This window comes from Passer domesticus, chromosome 7 (assembly GCF_036417665.1).
Source record: "Passer domesticus isolate bPasDom1 chromosome 7, bPasDom1.hap1, whole genome shotgun sequence".
In the NCBI taxonomy this organism is placed as follows: Eukaryota; Metazoa; Chordata; class Aves; order Passeriformes; family Passeridae; genus Passer; species Passer domesticus.
This window is the reverse complement of record NC_087480.1, coordinates 52,482,453-52,497,205: the sequence shown is the minus strand read 5'-3', so window position 1 is coordinate 52,497,205 and position 14,753 is coordinate 52,482,453. Positions and strand designations below refer to the sequence as shown.

The window sequence follows — 14,753 nt, the reverse complement described above, 5'->3', positions numbered from 1 at the left end:
AACACCTGCAAAGCTGCTTTTATACTCCTATTTCACACCCTGAAACAAGGCTCAGTGTACATGGTGAAACCCAAGTTCACATTGTGGATCTCACAACAAAGAGGAGGGAATTGTACTGGAGATTGGAAGCATAGAGAAAAGAGAAAGCAACTGAGCAGTGACCCAGGAGCTCAGCTGAAGAGCTTGAGTGACCAACAGGACAGACTACACAGGAAAACAGGCTATGCCAAGGGGAGAGAAAGATTCAGGCAGAAGTATCAAGTATGTGAGAAGAAACCCACATACAAAGAAAGAGTCTGGAAAAGCAAGAAAATTTCCTCTGATAAAGAAAATATCTGCAAAACTCTTCATCAGTGCCTTCAACTTTCTCAACTACAGCACCAGAAGGGTAACAACTTGCTCCTGATATTATGTAATTGTGCATTTGCAGATGGCAGAGGTCTGTACCACTAATCTAAAGGTTACAGCCTTGCTGAAGGCTCTTCTGTCTGTCAGCTCACAGTACCTGATAAAGTTAAGGAAATGAGAATCGTGTAATTAAAACACCCAGATGTGATGTGTGGCCCCCTCTGATAAACTCAGTTGAACTCAGCCAAAACCAGTTCCAGCAGTAGAGTCTTAGAGACAATTAGCCTCACAAAGTTTCACTCAGACAGCTAGGTAGGTGCCTCGACTAAGTGAGTCATACTTCAGACTTCCACCCCAGACATCAGAGAAGAGATACCACAGGAGGCTCTTACCAATGTCCCAGCTACAGGCAAAGCATCAGTCAGAGCTTGAGCCTTCTAACATGTAAGGTCAACCAACCACTTAACACTGCAGGAAGCCAAGCTTTGTTAGAGCTGATGCTCTGTGGGTTACAAACTTAAAATATTGTATATGGTTACACACAAGCAGAGCTTTTGTGGAATCATGTTAGCACACGGTTTTCTCACTCTTTCATATTTGCATCATGAAGGGAGTTAAATTACATTATGGAAGCACCCTAACTCTGCTCCTTCCTAACTCTGGAGGTCCTGACTTTGAAGTATAAATCTTGATGTCGTTTTCTTTGTGCATACACATAAAAGGCATAGCCACTCAAAGCAGATACATCTGGGACAAAAGACAGCAGGAGATTACAACAACACATTGTGACAATTTAATGTAAGATGCAAAGAACAGGGGACTGCACCACACTGATACCACGAGAGCAATTTCAGAGGGAACGCAAAGTAATTCAGCATCTGTGCTGGAATCTGGCCAAGAGGTTGCAAGCCACCTTTTTGGCCATGAAGCTCAAGCCATTTTTTTTCATAGTGAACAAAATAGCAAGATTTCTGACTTTTATGTCTCACTCAGAATAGAATACCTTTTACTGCCCTGAGCCTGTAATCAGGGGGAGGTTGTTGGTCAGGAACAGAGGTAGATATCACAAATCCTCCTCACCAAATCCATGACTGCACACCTGAAACACCGGGGTCTCTACCAAGCTCTGACCACATACAAAGCCTGATTTGCCTGAATGATTTGGAGACATCAGTCCATGGTCACATGGCTGCAGGTCATGCTGCAATTCAAAATGCAATTACCAAATCTAACTCAGCCTTCACGTGTTGAAAGAATCAACTTCCCATCTGGACAGCCAAGAAACTGACTGAAGGGTATTTTCCAGCTGCTGTTTATAGGCTTTTGTTTGAAAGTGCTCCCACTTACTTTATTAAATCTGGCAAAAGGGTAATCCTTCCCTTCCTCTGCTGCCCTCCTCCAGTGGTAGAACATTGCTCCATCTTTCCTCGCTGGGTTGGTGAAAGGCATCCACTTCCAAGGCCGGACTTTCTTGGAGCCCAGTTTTGCTTTGACTGTTCGGTAACCCTGAGTTGTATCACTTGGCAGCAGCGGAGGTGCATCCCTGTGGTGGAGAAAAGTGCTGGTGATGAGAAGCAAGGAGCAGTGCAAGGCAAACCCAAAGACATTTCAGGCTCAGAACTCTTTTTTCAGATATAAAAGCAGGGTGCTATTCCCAGTTGAGATTAAGAAAGAATTAGATACAAAGGCTAAGAGCCCTGGTTTGTCTGCATTAGACTATTTTGCCTGTATCTAATTAATTTCCTATATCAAGCAAACCCCTCAAATTTAGAAGAGAGAAAGTAGACACTGCCCATGACTAAGAGAAGGGCACAAGCATGGGCCAAGCACCATGGGGAATCCATCTGGGAAGTGAGACTGCCCCCGGTTTCAAGAGGATGCTGCCCTGCCACCAAAAGCCCAGGCCAACCCACAACCTGCAGAGATGACCATGTGCTCTTACTTTTTGTCAGAATAGAGAAGTGCATAAACTTCTCGGTGCATTCCTTCTGGCCTCTTAAACGTTAACGTCTCTGAGGATTTCTTGGATTTTTTCTGGAACAAAAAAAAATTGCACTTTAGATTCAGAAATTCCTGAGGGTACAATAAAACTGTATAACCTGGTGCCCTGTGAAGGTTTTTAATTTTATCTGGTTTTAGACACCTTGAATTTCTCCAGAAAAGTGCCTATTCCTGGTGGAAGACACTGACAGACAGAATGTACCCACTTTCAGTGATAGGGCTCACCAGTACCCACATTTGCTCTTGCTGATAACACACTTAAATTCCAAGCTGAACATCTGGCTGTAGATTGCAGGGGCTGGTGCACTAAGTCTTTTCTTACGAGGCAAGCACTGTCCTCCCTCAGAGGCATTAATGCATTTAATTACATGACTCCCTACCTTTTCGAGTAAGAAATGTCTTCCCAGTTTTTACAGTTTTTGTCCCTTTGTTCTGCAGCACCTTCAGTTTTTACCATCTGTGATTACACCCTCGCAGCAGCCCCCTGGCAAAACCCCCAGTGTCACCTACCAAAGTTCTCCAGCCCCAGCTCTGCTCTCCCATTTACACAGCAAACAATTTTTGACAGTTTCCTCAGAAGAGGAATTCAGTGTACACAACTCAACTGGCCCCTAAACTCTTGACAGAACTGATGGTCTCTAAGACACAATCCAACTCACCCATACACAAGTTTATCAGTAATCAACTGTATCAGGAGATCAGCTTTGGATTCAGGTAGGTACAGTAACAGCCACACTAAGAAGTTACATTTCATTTAAGAGGGAAAACTTTACTGAGCATTTGGTCTAACTGTACCATGTTTATAACTACTACCCCAGACACTACTACTACATACTTGCTTACTGTATCACTACCAAATTTTAAATCAGAATATTTTTCAGTAGCAAAACTAACACTGCATCATGAATTGTGTTAAATCCATACAGTCACCTCTACCAAGCAAATTCAAGATTCCACTGAAAAAATAAGTCCCTGTCATCTTGGACTCCAACGACTTCCCATAAAACTTCATGACAGACACACATTCTGTCAGCACCTTTTCATCCCAATCAAGCACCTTTCTCCAGTGTGTCCATCCCTTTGCCCAGCAGCAATGGAAGGCCAACCAAGGCAGTTTCCCACAGGTCACCACACACCCTGTATGAACACGGGCTTCTGGAAATTCCCCAAAGTTCCCAGATTTATTAAAAGTTAATATCAGCAGGCCAGAGATCAGCTCAGCCAGCTCTTTTAGGAGTTGAGAACAAATGACTTGGTCATGCTGATTTAAATGTTTTTATGCCTAGTAATTTTTATTTTAATATTCTCAGTCCCTAATGGCCTGGAAAGTACTTCATGGTTCTCTTGTGATTTCAAGACATCAATCTGTTTCTTTTCTAATTGAGAACAGATCTATTTCCTGAGTGAGAGTTGCACTGTTATCAGCAACTCTGCACTGTCCATGCAATAACATCTCACACCTTTGGTTTGGCTTAGTTTCTGTACTTTGTAGAAATGCAGAATGTTCCATTCAATCCCTGCTGCACACCTCCCAGGACTCTTCCCTGCACCTTCCCTTCCTCTCTCTCCCATTGCAGTAAACTTGAGGAGAAAACCATCGTGGTCCCTGCTCCAAAGAGACACCAGCCACCAGCACTCCTCTGGCTCTCTGCTGCCTAACACACGAGGAATTTAAACCAAGGAACTCACAACTCCAAACCCTGAGGTGAATCCAGCCATCAGGCTGCTCACCAACACAGCCCATGACCAGCAATTTCAACATTTCAGCCTTTAAACGACTGAAACTCACTGGTTTTCCATCACACCAATCACACTGTGTGCCCTAGCCCTAGCAAGGCAGTGAAACCAGTGCTTCTCTTCAGAGACAAATGTTTCAGTTTTGTTTTGATTTTTCCCCAAATACACCAGCATTAATTCAAATCAGACCATCTTTGTACCAGAGAGCTCCCAGGGCTCATTTCAAAGCACCTCCACATCCCATAACTACTCCTAAGTTGACCTTCCCAACACCTTGCAAAACACGGGACAGCCATGACCTTGCCCAAATGTAAAACACAGAACACAACAAGACACTGTAGCACAGTGCCACACAGAATGCAGCACATCATGTCACACATCCTTCACAGAGCTTACTAACTTGCCCCATTCCCCCAGGCAATGCATCCCAGCTGTCCCAAACCCCAGACACACCTTCCCCACTCAGGCTGGAAGACTTCTGTCATCCAGTCGAGTCAGACAATATTTTCTTTCTTCTAAAACAAGACTGTGATGTATTATTTCCATTTGTTTTGGGGCTAGACACTTCACAAAATGAGAGTTTTAGAGACAGCTGGGAATGTCCTGGGGCCTGGCCCAGCTCAGCAGGACACGGCTTACCCAGCTCCAGCTTAAATCCCACACCAGATGCCACGGCACAGGTAACTAGCAAGGTACACGCTTAATTCCACCTGTTCTCCCAATATTCACCCCAAACACCACACGCAAGGCCAGCGAGTGCCGAGAGAGCACGCAGCAGCCCCTCGGGGCACCGCAGTTCACCTTGTCCGAGTTGATGATGTCCTTCTTGTTGATGGTGCCCGTGTTCTCCGACTCCACGCCTCCCAGCTCCAGGATGTCCCGTACATCTGCCCCCGTCGCCATGTCTCCGCCTGCCCTCTGGCCTTCTCTGCGCCGTCCTGTCCGTCCCCTCCAGCTCTGGGAGGGCGGGAAACCGGGGGCAGGGGGTTAACTCCCGCGGGGCACCCCGGGCTCGCCCAAACGCGCGTAGGTGCGTGTGCACACACGTACCCGCACGCCTACCCGCGCACACACACGCGCACACTCGCGCTCGCACACCCGCACGCTGATATCCACAGAGACACACACCCCCCTCGGCCGCCTCCCATCCCCCCGCCAGGCCCAACAACGGGGCCTTGCACCCGGCGGGTCCCGGGGGTTCCGCACGCGGCGCCCGCGGCCCGCAGCCCCGCGGGGGGATCCCGGGAGGCCCGCGGGAGGCCGTGCGAGCGGCGGCGCTCCCCGCGCGGCCGCGGCCGCCCCGCTCCGAGCGGGACCCGCGCACCCACCGGCGCCGGCTCCGCGGCCACCGGGACGTGCGGCGCATACGGCGGCCCGGGCAGCGCCGCTTCCGCTCCCGCCAAGAGGCGCCCGGAAGTGCCCGGAGCGCTTTGGGGGACGCACCGCGCGGGGGTGAGGGAGAAGGATGGCGGGTTCGAGTCCCGCTCCGGGCAGGTCGTGGCCGCCCGGCCCGAGGCCGCCCGCGCCGCTTTCCCCGCGGGCCCGCGGCACCGCCCGGCCCCACCTGAGTCTCGGCACCTCTCGCCCCGCTCAGGGCGCACAGCCCCCCGCAGGCGCAGCTCGCTCCCGCGCCAGGAGGTGGCAGCACCGCCGCGCCCGACCGGCGCCTCCGAGCCCGAGCGCGGCGGGGAGGGGGCGCCGCGAATGCGCTCCCTGTGCCCCAGCTGCCGTGACCCCGCTCCCTCGGGGTCTCTGTGATGGGTCGCTGCTCTGCCGGGGTCCCGGGGCTGACCCTAGCTTCTCATCAGCAGTTTTCCCGTCTCCTTTCCTTTGCCCTGTCCCGTTCTCGCCGCCAGCCGTGCCGGGGGCCAGCCCGGTGCCAGCCGCGCCTCACGGCACGCTCGGCTGCCCGGCCCGGCTGCCCGTGCCACAGCGGGCCCTCCTCGCCCTCATGCTCCAGAGCCGCAACGCTCACATGAGGCAGCCCGGAGTGAGAGTTTCATTAATAAGACTCCTGTTTCCTCTTCCCTGTGGGAACAAGGAAAGGGGAGAAAACAGGTGTGGGGCCAGGAGGGACTTTGAGGAATCACCTTGGCACAGAGACACACTGGGAGCTGCCGGCCACCTCGGATAGCCCAGGAGAGGGGTGCCTCTGAGGGGAATCTCTTCTCCTTGCAGCCCTGGGGTGAGCTGAACCCCACTAGCTCTTGCACAGAATGCCTCAATGCCAGCCAGGCTGTGCTGAAGTTACCACCATTCCCATCCCACTGGTGAGCCCTTCCCACGAGGACTGGCACATCGCCTCTGTATCAGGGCCCAAACAACGCCAGTGTGCCACCATGGGACCTGGTGACACCCCCAGAGAGTTCCCAGGGCTGATTTCAAAGCAGAAATTGTCCCCAGAAATCATTTAACCCCTTTTCTACACCTTTCCACACTAACAGGGATGGCTTTTAGCCTCCTTCCCACATGGACAGAGCTGATCCTGAGGTTTCGCCTGCCCTGTTTGCTCTCAGCTCTGCCTCCTGTACCCAAGTCCTCCCCCACCAGTGTGTGTGGACATTGCCAATAATTTCTAGCACATTTCCTTGCCACAGCTGGCCTGGAAGTGGGGTCCACACTGCCCCAAGGTGGGCTTGCAGAAGGAGACAAGGCTTTCCCAACTTTTGCAGTCTCGGCCTGCCTGGCAAGCCTGGCACTGCGGCTCCATGGAGAGCTTTGTAAGACCAAAAAAGGGGTTTCTCTTTTTGCCACTCATGGCGGTTTGTTCGGTCGTTCGCAGTCCGTTAAACGACGCTTAAAGAAAACAAAAAAAAAAACAGTTCAAAAAATAAAGCCTTGAAACAGACGGGGCCATTCCGCGCGTTTTTTGATTATATCTCCCACTTGTTGGCCTGCCTCCCCCACACCTCTGCGAGCCTCGGGAGCCGTGTCCCACCTGGAGATGTATGGACCTGCAGATGAAACACCATTAGCCGGATGCTTCTGCTAATGGGCTCATCAGCAGAGCAATTAGCACTGCTTCAGGCGGGCCCGCAGTTATTGTTTCTGGCCTGGAGTTATTGTTAATGGTCACTGCATCCCAAAGCTAGCAAAGGGAAAGGCTGGGAAGCTGAGTCACGTACCTGGGTCCGTCATTGTGTCCTGTACTGGGGCTGTGCCTAGATCTGACCACGAGGGTCCTGCCTCGCCAGGGCACAGGAAGGGAATGCAGGGAATCAGGGACAGCCAGCAGTGACTGGGAGCCCAGGGCTTCTGTGCCCTGGAACTCTGGCATCACTGTCACTACAACACCATCACCCACCTCCAACTGTGTGGATACCAGGGATGTCCAGGCTACCAAGCCTGGGTGATCTGCCACCAAGCAACTGGGGGAGAGATGTGCCCCCACATTTAGCCCTGGCAGGAGGGCTCCCTCCAGGCCAGCTCCTCACCCACCTCAGGATGCTGGGGAAGGATGCACTTTACCCATGCCCTGGCATGACCAAAGGTGGCCCCAGGCCAGAGGTGTGCGTGCCTTCTGACCAGGGCTCAGGGTGTGTGTGTCTGCCAGCCTGGCACCAGCGGAGGAGGACAAGTGCAAACACTGTGGCCAGTGGGGCAGGAGAAGGTTATCTGGGGCCCGGCAGTGGAAAAACTCTCGGTGTGTGACTAAGGCACAACAGCGCCAGGTGTGGGTCCAGGCAGGGCAAGGGAGCCGGGAGTTATCGCTTCCCCGTGGGTCCAGGTGCCTGAAGCCAAATGTTTCCTAAGGGTGCGGTGACAGCCACAGCCCCGTTATCGTGGCACCTGGCCCACCCCAAGCAGCACGGACACGGGACAGGCTGCTGGACCTTCCCCCCATGGCAGGGATGGGGCACTTCCCACTGCTCCTCTGATGGGAGACTCAAGCCCTGGGAGCGTACTTCAGCAGGGACACCTTGGTCCTAGGGACCCAAGCTCTGGCCTCATGGTGAGGAATGGTCTGTGTCAGCCCGTCCAAGCACCCCCAAACTATCCTCTCACCCTGGAGCACCCAGGCTGTATCCCACCCACAGCACTCTTGTCCTCTCCCCAGTTTCATGCTGTCCCCGTGGACCACAGCATCCCAAAGGTCAAGCCCTGGCTAAGGAACCCTCAGATCTGCAACACTCCTTCTCCCTATGGATCAACAATCCCAGAGCAGCTGTGGGACCTGTTAGCTGTAGCATGGGAGATTCCCATGAGCTGGGTCATGCCCAGACAACAGAAACCCACTCAAGTTTCTCTTTCACCCCTCTCCAGCTCTGAAGACCCCCGGGCCCTGCTCCAACTGGCAGGTGCCAGGCCATGCTGTGGCCATGACTCACGTTTCTGCTGGGAGGTGTTTCTCCATACCTTGCTCCTTCCTTTACTCCCTTGCTTCCTCATTGGACCAGGTCAATGTACCCCAAAACCATGGGGCTTAAGAGTTACAGACATTTCAGGGATCTCTGCACTGTTCCCAGGGTCCTTTTTGACAGGAAGTGACCAAGGTGGAAAAGGAAGGGAGGGAGGCATGGTCTAGCTTAGGGAGCTCCAGCTGACTGCAGGTGCACGCAGCACAGGGATTGCACCCCAGCCGTGCCTCCCTCAGTGCTGCCAAAGGTGTTTTCTTGCTGCCCTCATCACTTTGCAGGGCAGGTTTTGCTGGGGACAGGACTGGCCTCCCTCCTCCACTGGACAGTGTGTCTTGGCCCGGGTAATTGGAAGAGGGTGTTTTTTATTAACAACAAATTAACCGTAATTGTCTTTTCCACTACAGCCACTCCTCCCCAGCCATGTGGTGATTCCCAGCCATGCTGGGCCATTTGACTGCCATTCCCCATTGTGTGCCTGAAGGCGTGCCTTGCCCCAGGCACAGGGGAGCAAACCCAGGGCAGCTCTGTTTGGAGGAGCCAAAGCACCCTCCCCTGCTCTCGCCTCCCCGTGTAGGTAGTGGCAGCAGAGCCGGACCTCACTCCTGCCCTGGCACAGCAATGATGAAAGGCGAGAAAGAACTGGTTTGTGCTCTGATCTCAGAGCTGAACCTCAAAACAGCCGTGAACCGTCACTCCAGCTCCCAGGATGCTTAGGGAGGACAGGACAGCAGAGCCAGCCTTTCCAGTGGGACAGGATGGTTGGAGAAATTCATCGTTCCCCTGGAAATAAAAATAATAATCATAATAAAAACACAAAGCCAGAGATTACTTATACGCACACAAACACGCAGGCACGCACTCTCCCCATCTGGCTTTGCCAGCCTGACTCATCGCTAATTCAAACAGCCCACACCTTTCCCTCTCCCTCCATGTGACGTTTTGAACAAGTTTCCAGGGAAGAGGCAGAAGTTTTGCCCCAGCTATCCCCTGGCATTGTAGCCTTGTCCTTGGGTTCTGGTGGTCCCAGGAACAAGACATCCCCAGTACCTCATCAGAGGCCACATGTGTCCCAGCACAGTCACCCCTGCACAAGCTCCTCTCAGAAAGTGGGGCAAGCACAGGGTGGAGGCAGCAGTGGAAAGGACGAGTGATTGAGCCTGATGGATCCTGACACCTGTGGATGTAGCCCCATAGTCCTGATCTCAAGCCTACAGGCAGAACATGATGTCCCTAGCTGCTGCCACCCTGCCTAGAATCACCCATTCTTTTGTTCCTGCTCGAGGGCAAACCACAAGGGTGGGTGCTGGTCCCAGAACAAAGAGCCCAACACCAAAATATTAGCCACTCCTCAGGGAAACATCAGACCTGCTCTGCCATTCCCATCTGAGCTGAAAAGGGTGGGATCAGCCCAGCTACATCCCACTTCCACTTGCAGGGCAAGCAGCCCCAGGGCACCCTCCAGTCCTGACCATCTGCTGGGGGTTGCAGAGATGAGGAGGAGGGAGCCACTGCCACCACCACCCTGGGCCAGGGCATCATAGAGCTTGTGTGCTCCCTGCACTGCCAGCATGGTGTCAGGTCTGGACAAGTTCCTGCCTTCAGAGGGATTCATGCATCACAGGTAATCAGCTGTGGGAGGGAGGGAGGGATGGAGCCAGACCTGCTTGCTGAGCTCCGGGACCTGCCAGCATGCTTGTGCTGAGTCACCACCTATTAACGCAGGGAAACCTCAGCACCTGAACCCCGCCAAGCTGCCGGGCCATCCCCAGGACAGCAGAGACAGCACCCAGGACCAGCCAGCTGACACCAATGTCCCTGCCGGTTGTGACCACAAGGCCAGTACTGCAGAGCTCCCACTGTGAGGCACAGCAGGACAGGACTGCTCAGAAGAATTCAGGACCAGCAAGGCTCCCAGCTGAGTTTCGGCTGCCATTCTCCTTGGAGATGACTCACCGCAGGACCAGTCACACCATCCCAGTGCCGCAATTGCCCCATCTGCAGATTAGGGAAACTGAGGCACAGGGAAGTGGGGTGACTCAAGAGCTGTTGCACAGGAGATGCTACTCAGATGCCGAGGCTTGGGCGTTCCCCATCGATCCTCCGCAGCTAACTTAAGCAGAAATGAACATCGATGTAAATATTTACTGACAAACAAGCTCAGCCTCACCCTCTCCTCTTAGAAGAAACCTTTAAAGTAAACTCTCCTGGCTCTTTCATGTTTACATCTTGTTTATTTATTATACAGCAGATCACAATATTTCAACAGTTTGCATATAAAGAAAAGTAACATTTCAGAGTGCAAGAGACCTAACGTGCCCAAGCAGAGAAATGTTAATTAACAATATACACAGACGGGAACAGTGCACTTCCCAAAGCTGAGACTCATTGGTGTTCCCAGCTGGAAGAAAATATATTAAAAAAAACCAGAAACATTATATATTACTGCTTTGTTTAATTTACAACTTGCTTTGCAGAAGCTGCACATAAAAAGACTCATTTTCTTTTGAGCTTTCTTTTTTGTCCCCCCCCTCTACAAAAATTTCAAGTATAGCAGAGACCTGGGCATTCATAGCTGGACTCACTGTCCTTTACATACTAAATTTTAAAAAGCAGCATGGGGAAGGCAGCTGCAGCAGTACCTGGTGTCATCCTGAGGGGAAGAACAAGACAAAATAAAGCAGACAAGAGCCAGGAGAGACATTTTAGGCTCTTGAGTGGAAAACTGGGAATGGCCAGGGCTGGACTGCCCAGTGGGGTCCCAGGCTGGTGACAGGAGCATCCCTGTCCTCTGTGCAAGGTGACACTGTGCTGCCAACTCCTGCAAACCTTTATAGCCATGAGCCAGTCAAATCCCACCCTCGTCCCATCCACTCTGGGCTTTGGGTCAGGAGGTTTGTTCTGATGATCACAACCGAGACAACCAGCAACCCATTTCCCAGCATCACAACCAACGTGCCCAAATGGCATGGCTCTGCAGCCAAAAAGCAGCCAGAGTCAGCCACCACAGCCCCTAGTGCCAGGGGGGTGCCAGAATCTGGGGGAAGAAGGTTAAGCTGATGCCAAATACAAGCCAGGAATTCTGGGGACAGATCCCTTATGCACCAGCTCCCCCACTCACTGGGTACCTGGCTGGGGGGAACCCTCCAGGCATGAGGAGCTGAGTGGTGATGACTGAGCAGATGTTCCTTGCAGTTTTGCTCCCCACATACATCCCCAAAGCAGCCCTTCCCCACCACTTGGCTGGGCCAGCTCTCACAGGAGCAGGAGGAGAAAACTAGTTATCAACTACAAGCGGAGGGGGCTGGGTGGCCAGGCTGCTCCCCACTGCCACCCCTGGCCCGACACTATTTACACCGTGAGCTGGCTCCGGGGACGTCGAGTCCGGCCGCAGCCGCTGCTCACATGTGCCGCTTCATGTGGAGAGCGAGGTGGTCGGAGCGGGAGAAAGCCCTCTCGCAGAGGTGGCACTGGAACGGCCGGTGCCCCGTGTGCTTGCGGTAGTGGCGGGTCAGCTCATCGGAGCGGGCAAACTTCCAGCCACATCCTTCCCAGGTGCAGTGGTAGGGCTTCTCGCCTGCAGAGGAGAGAGGGTGTCAGTGGGCTTGCAGGTTCCCACCCTCCCTGTGCCTTCAGTTCTGTGCTACCCTACCCAGCACCCCCTTTTCAAGGAGGTGGGAGGCCCATTGCACACCTCTGCCTGCCCAACTTTCCCCTTCTGTCCCCCGTTTTTCTGCCCCTCCCCATCTGCAAAAAGTTTGTTTTCTGAGCATCCCTGCCCCATTACAGCACTCCTGCTTCACTTTAAACTGTGGGTGGTCCCTGCTGTGGGCTGGCACCACGTGCCCTGTCCCAGCTCGGCCAGAGGCTCTCACCATACAACCCCCAGGCTGTCTCCCTTTTCTGTTTTCCCCTAGCCCAAGTGGAGGGTTTCTCTGTGTCCCTAAGTCCTACCAACTCAGGCACCTCCGGGCATCAAAACCAGCAACTGGAGGCGCCACAAGAGTGGTCTCGCTACACGCCAGGTCCTTATGTGTCCCTGCCCAGCGCCACCACGGGGGTCCTTCTGAGCACTTCGCGGCCATCCCCATTGCCCCCCGAGCCCGCGTGGAGGAGTTCTGCGTGTAGCGATCTCTGGGTGCCCTCACACAGCCCCACCACGGGGACCCACCGTGCACTCCCGAAATACCGCAGGGGTCTCCCCCACGCGACACGCCCCCCACCCCGGTGTCCCCTCCCGCGCCCCCTTCACACCGCCGGAGCCACGCTGGCGGGTCTCACCACGTGCCGCGGCACCGCCACCGGGACCCTCTGTGCGTGCCCCCGCCCCGGCCGCCCTTACCCGTGTGGGTTCGCATGTGCGCCTTGAGGTGCGAGCTCTTGGTGTAGGTCTTGCCGCAGCCCGGGTATTCACAGTTGTGCGTGGCCGTTCGCTTGCGCGCCCAGGAGCGGCGGCCGCGCTTGGGCTTGCAGTCCTCGGGGGGAGCCCCGGCCGGGAAGTACTCCAGCACCGGGGAGTTGGGCGGCGTGACCAGCAGCCCGGGCAGCCCGGCCGGGCCCGGGCCCGGCCCCTTCAGGGGCTCCCTGAAAACACTGAAATGTCCATGAAACTGCGGTGGCGGCTGGGGGGCGAAGTGGGGCGCATAGCGGTGCGGGGCCACGGCGTAGTGGGGCGGCAGGTCGGCCAAGAGGTGGGGATCGGCGCCAGGCAGCGGCTCCTCAGGGGGCCCCAAGCGGCCGTGGGGGAAGCCCGGGTAGGGCAGCGGCGGCCCCGGCACCGGTCCCGGCCCGGGACCCGGCGCCACGCGTGGCTTGTGCTCGCCGCCGCCCGGCCCCAGGTACTCGGCGGCGGGCATCCCCAGCATGCAGGCGCGCTCCTCCGGCTGCTCCTTCTTGATGCGGGGCCCGAAGGACTGCGCGGGGTCCAGGGGCAGTGGGCGGGCTAGGGCCGGGTGGAGGGGCGGGTGGTGATGGGGGTGAGGGTGGTGGTGGGGGCCGCCGGGCACCCGCAGCTCCGTGTACTCCCTCCGCTGCAGGTCGTAGTGGCCGGGCAGGTCCGGGGTGAGCAGCTCAGCCACGTAGCTGTGGCCCTGGCCCTCGGGGTAAGGCGCCGGGAATTTGCCCGGCGTGGAGTACGAGCCGTCGCTGTCGTAGGTGGTGCCACAGCTCTCGGGGGTCTCGGGCAGGGGGTAGTTGGGGCCGGTCGGCCCCTGCCCGCCACTGCTGGTGTGCGCCAGGATGAAGTCCAAGTCCACGAACTTGCCCAAGTCGTCCTCCTCCCGCTTGACGGCAGCGGGGCCATCCTGCTGCAGCATCCTCTGCGGGAAAACGAAGCGTCAGGATCGGAGGGGAAACGGTTGCGGCGGCACCCGCCGCCCCAACACCGCGGCCCGCGCCTCCCGCTCGGGGCGGCGGCTCCCCCCAACCCGTCCGACGGGTCGGCACCACTCCGGCTGCGCTGCGCCGCCCTCGGGGCGCCCTCCGACGGCGAGAAGGCGGCCCGCCCCCCGCTCCCTGGCCGGGCTGAGCCCCAGCCCGGAACGCTCTGTCCCGTACCCGCCTTGCCACCCTCTCCCCGGGGCCAGGTGCTTACGTGGAGCATGTCGGCGGGCCGCTCCTCTAGCGGCATCAAGTTGGCAAAAGTGGAGATCGAGGGCAGGGCGCTCTCGTCCACGGCCGCCGCCATGGCGAGCGGGGCCGGGGCGGGCTGGGGGAGCGCGGTGCGCGGAGCCCGGCACCGCTCCGCTCCCCGTGGCAGCCGCGCTGCTCTGCGCCGCCCCGCGCCCCTAAGCTGTTAACAGCATGGCTGCGCCCCGATTGGTCCGGCCCGCATTGATATTCGCCGCCGCCGCCTGCCATTGGCTCTGCCGCGGGCCGAGCCACGCCCCTCCGGCGGGGCTGCCCCGGCGGCGGGGGGCGGCGGTTGCCGCTGCCTCGACCGCGCTCGGAGCCCGCGCGGGACGGGAGAGGACGGGGCAGAGCGGCGGGGTCCCCGCTCTGCCCCGCTCTGCCCCGCTCTGCCCCGCTCTGCCCCGCTCTGCGGGACTGTCGCACGGCGGAGAGCAGACAAGAGTGCTGTTGTGGATCGCGGAGGCCAGAATCCTGCCCGCGACGTGAACGGGGCAGCGGCGCCCCCAGGGATTGCCCACACTGCGAGCGGGGAGGGGGGCTGTAGGTGGCGGCGCCGGAGGTACCCTGGTACCCTGTCCCGAGTGGGGCAGGGACAATGGCTCTGTCACACGCACCCTGTGTGGAGGCAGAGAGCGCCGGAGAGGTCTGGCGCAGGGGTACGGGTTAAAAACATTTCATGCA

General features: G+C 56.1%; 2 protein-coding genes across 4 annotated transcripts in view; both read right to left on the bottom strand.

Annotated features, from left to right (window-relative positions):
- DMAP1 (DNA methyltransferase 1 associated protein 1) overlaps positions 1-5,494 on the bottom strand; it is a 28,760-nt gene extending 23,266 nt beyond the window's left edge. The window contains exons 1-4 of the mRNA XM_064428669.1: positions 5,415-5,494; positions 4,888-5,043; positions 2,291-2,382; positions 1,696-1,891 (exon numbers count right to left, since the gene is read on the bottom strand). Coding sequence (XP_064284739.1) covers positions 1,696-1,891; positions 2,291-2,382; positions 4,888-4,989 — 390 coding nt within the window. The 5' untranslated portion in view covers positions 4,990-5,043; positions 5,415-5,494. The remainder of the gene's footprint in view (positions 1-1,695; positions 1,892-2,290; positions 2,383-4,887; positions 5,044-5,414) is intronic.
- A 3,276-nt stretch (positions 5,495-8,770) lies between these two features.
- Positions 8,771-14,212, bottom strand: LOC135305217 (Krueppel-like factor 2). Of its 3 annotated transcripts, XM_064428670.1 has the most exons (4): positions 14,035-14,212; positions 12,784-13,759; positions 11,847-12,018; positions 8,771-9,224 (listed from the first exon to the last, which is right to left on the bottom strand). In XM_064428670.1, the coding sequence occupies exons 1-4, from the start codon at positions 14,125-14,127 to the stop codon at positions 9,155-9,157; spliced, it is 1,311 nt and encodes a 436-aa protein (XP_064284740.1). In that variant the 5' UTR covers positions 14,128-14,212; the 3' UTR covers positions 8,771-9,154. The 3 variants fall into 3 exon arrangements, with proteins under 3 accessions (XP_064284740.1, XP_064284743.1, XP_064284741.1); XM_064428673.1 differs by lacking the exon at positions 8,771-9,224 and having other exon boundaries at positions 10,656-12,018; positions 12,723-13,759; XM_064428671.1 differs by lacking the exon at positions 8,771-9,224 and having other exon boundaries at positions 10,656-12,018.
- Between the last annotated feature and the right edge of the window lie 541 nt (positions 14,213-14,753).